General features: G+C 38.3%; 1 protein-coding gene across 1 annotated transcript in view; it reads left to right on the top strand.

Annotated features, from left to right (window-relative positions):
- The window catches only part of LOC113685014 (THO complex subunit 5 homolog), a 10,288-nt gene extending 1,958 nt beyond the window's left edge, over positions 1–8,330 (top strand). The window contains exons 3-19 of the mRNA XM_027202454.2: positions 163–260; positions 1,000–1,075; positions 1,331–1,401; positions 2,259–2,373; positions 2,475–2,685; positions 2,788–2,834; positions 3,452–3,554; positions 3,898–4,009; positions 4,265–4,366; positions 5,111–5,207; positions 5,371–5,482; positions 5,791–5,894; positions 5,990–6,077; positions 6,157–6,266; positions 6,400–6,492; positions 7,431–7,525; positions 8,096–8,330. Of these exons, the coding sequence (XP_027058255.2) occupies positions 163–260; positions 1,000–1,075; positions 1,331–1,401; positions 2,259–2,373; positions 2,475–2,685; positions 2,788–2,834; positions 3,452–3,554; positions 3,898–4,009; positions 4,265–4,366; positions 5,111–5,207; positions 5,371–5,482; positions 5,791–5,894; positions 5,990–6,077; positions 6,157–6,266; positions 6,400–6,492; positions 7,431–7,525; positions 8,096–8,159 (1,698 nt within the window). The 3' untranslated portion in view covers positions 8,160–8,330. The remainder of the gene's footprint in view (positions 1–162; positions 261–999; positions 1,076–1,330; positions 1,402–2,258; positions 2,374–2,474; positions 2,686–2,787; positions 2,835–3,451; positions 3,555–3,897; positions 4,010–4,264; positions 4,367–5,110; positions 5,208–5,370; positions 5,483–5,790; positions 5,895–5,989; positions 6,078–6,156; positions 6,267–6,399; positions 6,493–7,430; positions 7,526–8,095) is intronic.
- Positions 8,331–9,011: the final 681 nt, after the last annotated feature.

Below are 9,011 nucleotides of genomic sequence, written 5' to 3'. Positions count from 1 at the left end.
TTTGGAGACAATGACTTGTTTTCAGAACATCCAGTAGTATGGAAAAGGATATGAGCAAGTCAAAGAACTAATAAATCATTTATAAATAACTTGTCAGCAGAAGGTATATTTGTTCATCCATGCTGTTATCAAGCTTTTATTTTTTTCTATTCTTACTTTCAGTCTAAACAGAAAGTGGATAGTCTCCACCTGCAGTTACAGAACCTTCTCTATGAAGTGATGCACTTGAAAAAAGAAATAACAAAATGTCTTGAGTTCAAGTGAGTAAAGTGTTCTTTGAAAATGTTTTGAAAATTTCTTACCACCACACCCTCCTTTTGTGTAATCATTTTGGCCTCATTTTGTGGTAGTGATGGTGAATTGGTTGCCTCACTGGACCCTGAATCAAGAGAGCCAAGACTTCGGCCCTTGCCAGGCGTTGTGTTGTGTTATTGGAAGAGGATTCACTTTCACAATACCTCTTTTAGTCAGGAGTATAGATGAGTCTTAGGAAACTACAATGGAAACTTTATAAATACTTGGAAGTCATCATATGGTATGACACCATATCCAGAAGGAGAAGGAATACTCCTTTTTGCTTCATGTCATTGAAATCACCAGGATGGGCTTTGGCAGTCATGGGTTACATGCTTGGGAAGGCCAGGTAGTAACCTTTCAGGCCAGTGCCTTTTCATTAACCCATGAAATTGGGGGATTGTTGCATACCTTTTGGGTTAAATACCTAAGCTGTGTTGTTATCTTTTGTGAGAAAATTAAGTTTAACTTACTTCTTTGCTTACACAGTACTGAAGTGTGCTGGAAATTGTTAACAGAAATGTGATGAAATGCTTAAATTAAAAGTTGGTTTACTTCCTGTAAAGTCTCCTCCAGTAAGAGTAGCTGTATTCTTACTTGCCTTGACAAATACGAAACCATCTGACTGTACAAGAGGTTCTGACTAAAGGCAGACTTTAACCTTCTCTAGACTGAATAAATTTCTCTTTCTTTAAATGTTATTAGGTCAAAAGATGAAGAAATAGAGCTGGTGTCAGAAGCTGAATTTTTTAGAGATGCTCCAAATGAAATATCCAAACCTGTAAGTAAAGGATTTGGTTTAGGTTTTAGTTTTGCATCCAATTGGTGTATAGGGTGACAAAAGTTTTGTAGAAAAATCAAAAATTGATGTCAAGCAAAATTGATAATACTTTGTCACTCAATTGAAAAATGCTTTGTAGAAACCAGGTTTTAGTCTAATTATACTCAGTGAATATTTATATTATCACCGATATACATGGTATTTAGGCCAGTGAGTCTGGAAGTCCTACTGAAGTTAACAAATTAATTTTTTAAGGATGTCACCAAAGGAGATTCTCATAAGTTGATGTTGGCAAGACTTGACTGGGAACTGGAGCAGAGGAAGAAGTAAGACTTACCCATAATCCTATCACTCCCAAAAGTGATTAATGCTAAAACAACTTACATTGAAAAGCAATATACCTGTAGAAAGGAGCGTTCAATTTTAAGTTTCTGAGTGATCTTTAACCTGCTAACTCCCAAGATCAAATTGTTAATTCTCCCCTTGAGCTGCTACATATTTTGTTGTAAATTAGTAATGAGAATTTGGTGTTAGATCAAGATAACAACTTCTAACTGATAAGTTTGAATATTCTCATCACTTATTTGCTGGATAATGTAAGGATATTATAGGGAGAAGTTTTTTGTTGATCACTTCTGGGAGTGAAAGGGTTAAAGCCATCATGAAAGGGATAAGGTAACAGAAGTAAGAAACAACATTTTTGGAACTGATACTTAATGAAAAGATCATTCCTACTGGCTTGTGATATGCATGTGTAAAATGCATTTTTCTCTGTCTATGTAGGCCCTATGGCATTTGTGCATTCTTTTGCATTGTTAGTAAGTTTTGTAGTGTCTCTCTTTTGTCACCCTTCTGAGACTTTCCAACTCATATCATTGTCTTTTCTACTAAATAAGTTGATTTCTGTATTATGGTGCCACAGGGGAATGAATTGGGGCTTATGGAACTCAGCTGGGAAGGTCCCAGGAGTGGCATTTTATCCCAGTTGAGGATTTGTGGTTTCTACCTTGGGGTACCCCACTGCCCTCCCTCCTTTTGGGATGTAGGCTTTACAGATTTTCTCTCTCTAGATATGGCAACTGACTGCCTTTCCTTATACCTTTTCCTTCCTTTGCCATACTGTTTTATGTTTCAGGATAATTGTTTGAATTTCATACCTTGTTTCCCTTTTTTCTTACTTCAGATTGGCAGTACAAAAAGAACAGTTTCTGAAAAAGAAAGAAACACTTTTGAAAGAAATTCACACCAAGAAAGAATTCTTGGACAGTCTACAACCAAGATTAGAAAATATTTTAAAGGTACATGTAGCTGATGGACATTAATTATGAAAAAAATTAGAATGCTAAATTTTTCATTCTCTCAAGAATCTTTAAGGAATACTTTTTCATTTGATCTTCAGGCCACACAACCTGTTCAGGAGTACATGAACATGCCACTGGATGCTCAGCAAGCACAGCATGAAACAGCACGGTATCTCCCTCAATCGCTGTACATTCTGTATGTCCAAGCATCAGCGTACAATGAGGCATGTGATCCTCATTTGGAAGTCAAGATTCTTGGTGATTTAGATGTTGCTAAGGCTGCCATGGAAGCGAAACCTGCTGTTAGAGGTTTGTTTTCAACATGCTGATTAGTAGTATTGTCAGTCTACCTCAAAGTTGTTGCACAATTTTATGTGGAGTCACAGGTATATGTGTATTTTATGTTTGCAGACATTGACAGTGATTCAGATCAGGAAAACACAGAGGGACACAAAAGGGTATGAGTTCAGTACAGTGTATAATTATCCATATTTAAAGTCTGATGTGTAGAGGGATTATGGCTTATTAATAACTTCTTACTAAGTGAGTGTGAGGGCTGTACCAGGAAATATTAGCTAACGGTTGTGGCAGTACAGACTGAGGGCAGCAAGGTGTGTACAAAAATGATGGAGGGCCAATATTCCCTAGTATGGCACAAGCATTTCAGGTTATTAAGTACTTTATTACATGACACACCACTCTACTTGGCTTATGACCATTTCTGTGGAAATGGTCATAGGGAAGTCACCATGGCAGCTGAGCTGCAACCTTCCAGGCACCTGTCAACACATACAAACCATTGTGTGGAGTGAACACTCATTCAAAATGCAGGGGAAGGAATAGAAACAAAGCAAGTAGAGTAGCAAAGCACATTTAGCAAAAGCATCTGGCTATGTCCTCAAAGCATTCCCTAAAACTCTCACATAACATTGGTGAAACTGCTGTATTGACCTGGTTTTAACCTGTCCAAACTAGTCTTGTTTAAAAAATTTGTTATCATTGCTTGGTCACAGAAGGGCTTGTGATCTACCTTAATGGAAAAGAGAAGAGTGCCCTAAATCTTTTTCCTTTTCAGTCAAAGCATAGGAGAAAAAAAGAAGAGGCTCGTTTGGAGGAGAAAAGGAAATTGTTACTTAAGAAGCATCCTCTTCAAATCTTAATACAAGTTAAGTGTAAAGGTATGTTTTATGCATTGGCACTACATCCATTATTTCACAAGAATATTGTTATTCAGTATAACCACATGTGAGAGGGTTTTGTTACTGTTATTGAAAAAACAAAATGTTTCCACCAAACTGGATGAGAAGATTCTGACCACAGGGATATGTGTAGTCTGAGGAAGACTGCAAACAATGGCTTGGTTATTGTGAGGTTTTAATCTAAAGTGTAGAAGTATCCTAAAAACTGCTTCCACTCTTCTGGACTCTCCAGCAAGTTTGGATTTTGAAGTATTTGATCTAGTGGTAGATCTAATTTGTTTCAATTGTTTTCCATCAAACTTAACTCATTTTCCTTTTTCAGACAAAGCAACGCTTGATTTGTTATTCTCCTTTTTGCCAACATTCAACACTGTGGTGGTCTCACCATCACTGAATTTGAATGAAGTGGTATCAGAACCAGTGTTGGCAAATAGGTAAGCAATTACTTTATGAAGTCTTATGAAATGGTATTGATTGTTAAAAAAGTGCTCCGTCCCTTGTAATCTCCTCTAACCAAGTGAACATACAGTGTATTTCTCACAGATCTACAGGTGCAAATTGAGGATTAAGTAATGTTAATTGTACCAAGTTGCACCTACTCAGTTGCAGCATACAACTTTTGGTTATTTCCAGTTGACATGGAAACAGACCTTTACTGGTGTTTAATTGTCAAATGCATTTGTTTTTAGCACACTTCTTTCCCCTGATTCACTGCTAATCAATCTGTTTCCTGATGATGATGGAAACACGGCTCCAAACCCTTCCAGCTTGTATCAGCTTTCAAAAGTCGGGTAAGAAGGATTTTTTCTATTAGCTTTAGGGTGTATCATATGGTTGTTTAAAGGCATAGGTGACTGCTGATATTACTGGATAAAAGTGGCTACTTGCCAAAAGTGATGTGCAAAAAAAAAAATGGTTATGGGGGGGATGCTCCCATTCTCCATCGCAGCTGTTCTTTAGGATGACATGCAACGCTCCTGAGTGTTGTGTGACATCTCAAAGAAGGGCTGCAAAGGAGAATGTGATACTCCCAGTGCTGGCTAGTTTTCTTCATTCTTTTGTTGTTTTAAAATATTTTTTTGTTTTGTTTGTTGAAAATTGAGCTCAACGGCTCTCTTATGAACAGAGTTATGATTTGCTGTAAAACGTGCTCTGCATATTTGAGTGATAGATTATGTGCCCAAAATATTTCAGCTTAAACTCATTCACAAGCTTTGCTCATCAACTGGGAAAGGCCTGGAGAAGCTCAGTCTCAGTCAACGAGTTGGCCACATCATCTTAACTCTTAAAGCTTTGTTCCACCTGTATACGTTCTTTTTTTTTGTTATGCTTTTCCAAATTCGAACAGTTTTTCAAATTGTTTTGGAACTTAAGAAGGTGGGAGACATGGAAATATCCAGACAAACTAAACACTTTCGTTATCCTTTTGAATTTGTGTAGTTAAGTTTTTTTTTTATTAATATTTTTTTCAATGCAGTCTATAAAATAGTCTATTACCTTTCGTCAATAAGATTTGACCTGATTCTCTTTTTCAGAATGACTACTTTTACAGATTTTGTCCGCCTAGTGGGTAAACCTTACATGTGGGTTCAGCGGATTTGTGGACTGAACTTTTTGGCCAAGGAGCTACATGTAAGAGGATGTTACAATTTTTATTTATTTTTTATGTTTCACAGCATTTTGAAACGTTGAATAAGCAGCGGTTTAAAAAGGGCGGTTTCTTCCGATTTACTTAAACGTGCACTGTGCATGGATGCTCTTCACTCAAATGGTTTACTGTTCACCTTTATTGCAGGAAGTTTTCCCAAAGTCGTCAGTTAGTTTGTCTCATATGGAAGCAACCATCAAAGCTATAAGAGCAAGAATCTTAGCCAGACTCGCTCTGCAACAACAACTGACTTCCCTTGGTAAGCTTGGATAAGAAAAACTTCTAATTTCATGAGCGTAAGCGATATGTACTTGGAAATCTTTGTCGAGGCGTTCTTAAATGTTCCGAGTTTTATTATCCAATCAGAGATAAGCTCGAGCACTCGAGGGTACGTCGAAGGCTCTCACATCGTCGGATACGAAATTTTTTTGCACGACACGTTTTTAGAGTTCTCTTTGGTAAACCAAGTCAATGCCGTTTGCAAACTTGATTCAACTGTTCTGTTTTTGTTTTATTTACACAGCTATGTGGTTGATAGTATTTCTGTCTTTCTATCTAAATTTTCAGAAAATTTGACGATTCCAGGAAATAAGAATTCTCTACAGATGTTTCCTACCAAGATTTCAACCAAGTTGACCTCCTGGCAACCAGTAACGTTAGAAGAATTCCAGGTATGAGTATATTACCCTCTGGCGGCGACTATTAATCAGGCGATGTTCTCCAATATTATGCAGTCCAAGTATAATAAAGAAAATCTCTTTTACAGGAAAGACCAGAGCTCAAAAATCTTATTGAAGAAGGTTTCATTCAAGAAAGTGACATGCTCTTCCAAGCTGTGTTTGAAAGAAGCAAAGGTTGGCTTTTGTCGTTATTAAGGTTGTTGTTGTTGTTCTTATTCTACGACTAATATCATGGTAGTTTTGTTTTTTTCAGTTCAACTGAAGGTCTCAGTGATTTTGTCCCAGGAGTATCCAACAACCCCGCCGCTTTTTTCCATAGCAGTGACGTGTGGGAAGACGGTGATAAGAGACAGCCTCACGAAGGTATACGTCAGATTTAATTTCCCTTGCAAGCCAGCATGAATTCATGGATACCCCCTGCATGTAAGCATAATGCAAAAACTGTAGCTATGATTGTGCTTCTGAGTCTTGCTTTGTAATGTAACTTGTTTTTCAGGCGATTGAAGCGGAAGTGAATGTTTTCTACCCGGAACTAACAGAGCACGACTCTTCTTTAAATCTATTAGCCAATCAGCTTCGCCGCTTACAGGTTTGTAACACAACACATCCTCATGGGCGATTGTCTTTTATACGACAAAAGTACTCCACCCACCTCTTCCCCCTCGTGCCTCTCCACTCTCCCCTTCCCTCTCGTGCCTCTCTACTTTGCCCTTACCCCTTGTACCTCTCTACTCTCCCCTTCCCCCTCGTGCCTTTCCACCTCCCCCCTCTCCACCTGTCTATTACAACTGCCACAGTCAATAAAGGAATCGCCTCTCCCCCTGGATAAGATACGGGACAAGAACCAGGAGATTCTGGTTACCCCCTAAAATTTTTTTAGGCTTCCCCGCCAATTCACTAGTCCTCATTTATGCTCCTGGGCAGAGAGAGGCGAAAGTTAGGTGTCCTGTGCAAGAATAGTCCACGGTGGTCCCGGGCTATAGGTATGGTTCATAAGTCAATGGAGCTATTGGATGATTGGCCGATAGAAGAAAGAAATCGTCGTTAGTCTCTTTTTGTAAGATGTGACATCCGTGTTCATCCTGAATGAACTTTTATGTCGATGTCTCCAACACGTAAGAAACTTATTCAAAATAAAGTGGCTGACTTATTCAAAGTTTTCTTTTATTTAAAAAGTGCTATTGTACATGTTCAAATTATTAAAATCGATTTCCAGTCTGGAAGTTATGATGATGCAGGAAAGGATTCCATTGAACTTCTTGGTAGACTTTATTTAAAAGAAAAACTGATCAGACAGATGATCTCCTGTGTGTGTAGAGTTCCTTTGAACAAACTTTTCTAGTTTTTTCTTGAAAATCAAGCTTATCAAGATGATCATCGGAGTCCTTTTTCTTCTCTAGGATGGCTGATTACCTGATAATGTGCCCCTAATGTGTACTCAAGTGAAATTGCTATCATTTGTTGTATTTCACGTTTGAGTTACACAAAGCTTGTCCAGACTAATCGCACTATGTTACATCCTTTCAGATGTGTTTGGATATCTATCTGGAATGTGGAAGTCTTAACGACGTAGAAGGTGCAGAAACATTTGATCGCGAGAAGTTTTTTCTTCGCGTTAAAAAGTAAGTATTCAGTAGGCTGGCATTTCTGAACCAAATATTTGCAACAGTGACCTAGTTCCAATTCAATTTTTTTCTTTTCAGTATAGTTCCGAGGTAAAAGTAATGAACTTCATGAAAGATAAAAGTTTAGCTAACTAATGCTTTTTGGAAACGGGATCAAATCATCAGAAAACACACCTTTCTGACAGTTTTATAATGACGTCTCCTTAAGGAAGAAAGTGTCCCTTTTCTGACGAATCTGACAAGATCGGATCTTTACTAAGACTGTTATTGTTCCCTTCTTGTGAAGGAACGCGTTTCATTTTATGGGGGCCAACTTGTAGTGATGGAAGCGAATTGGTAAGGGAGCGAACTTGCAATGGGGTGAAACTTTCATGAACATTACAAATGATTTGTCTGGACATCCCGGAAATTAATAAGTCCTTGTGGGCTTTTTGCTATAAGGAAATTTTCTAGGAGCGCTACAATGATTCGAGATATCTTGTCTTGAATCCATAAGCAAGAGATACTTGTACGCTCAAAGAAATTATCTTGTTTTTTGCTGAACCGTTTGCTGTATTTTCTCTGTAGGGGACGAGATCGCGGGTTACCTTTGAAGTACGACTCAACCCAAGGATTGTTCACCCAAAGATAGCGATACCTAAAGAACCAGGCTTTTGAAGGCTTCTAAACGTGTGTGCAGAGAGAATATCCTAGTTCTCTGGAAAAACCATATATCGCGCTAGGACACAACTCGTCTGACGTGATCAGCATTCTACTTTTGTAATTTTAAATGGTCCTAGATTAAATTTTTACTTTGCAACAATTGAGTGGGATATTTTCTTTCTTTTTTTTGTTTTGTTTATGTTCTAATCGTCAGTGTCGTTCTGATGACCTTTTAACCCCTTAGGGTGACCAGTTTCTAATATCTCTCTAATTTCCCTCTCTCCGTCGGAACTGTCCGAAAACATACGAGACCCTGGGAAATTGGATTGGACATTTCGAAATCAGAGTGACCTGCATGCACCTCAATTTTGATACCTCTGCGGTGAAAGGGACCTTGGGGAGGAGGGAATCAACTAGCTAATCCACTCTTGCCGTGTCATGTCTTCTCCAGAAAGGACGAAAAATTTCATTTCACGAGGTTCAAATAGTCTATCGTGATTGACCTCACTCGTAGCATTTTCGCATCACGCTAACACTTTTAGGTTCAGTCCTAACGGACAGACTGGCTGAACAGCTCTGTCTGCCACTCACAGTAGAGAACGCCAAAGTTCTTGCAAACTCTCTAATATACAAGAAAATTTGGTTTTATCAACTGAGTTGCAAATTGGCCACCGTAAAGAGTTTCCAAGCTGAAGTTTAAAGTGTCAGCCCTTTCGTAAAAGCGAATGGCGAAGAGCTAACGCTCGAAACGTCAGCTTAGAAAATTTTTTGGATGCCAATTTACATTATCAACTCAGTTGATAAAATAAAATTATCTTGTGATACTTCCCCACCGACGCAG

Source organism: Pocillopora damicornis, chromosome 12, assembly GCF_964200805.1.
Source record: "Pocillopora damicornis chromosome 12, jaPocDami1.2, whole genome shotgun sequence".
NCBI classification, from domain to species: Eukaryota; Metazoa; Cnidaria; class Anthozoa; order Scleractinia; family Pocilloporidae; genus Pocillopora; species Pocillopora damicornis.
Note: the sequence above shows the minus strand (reverse complement) of the source record. Positions and strands in the feature narration are given on the sequence as shown.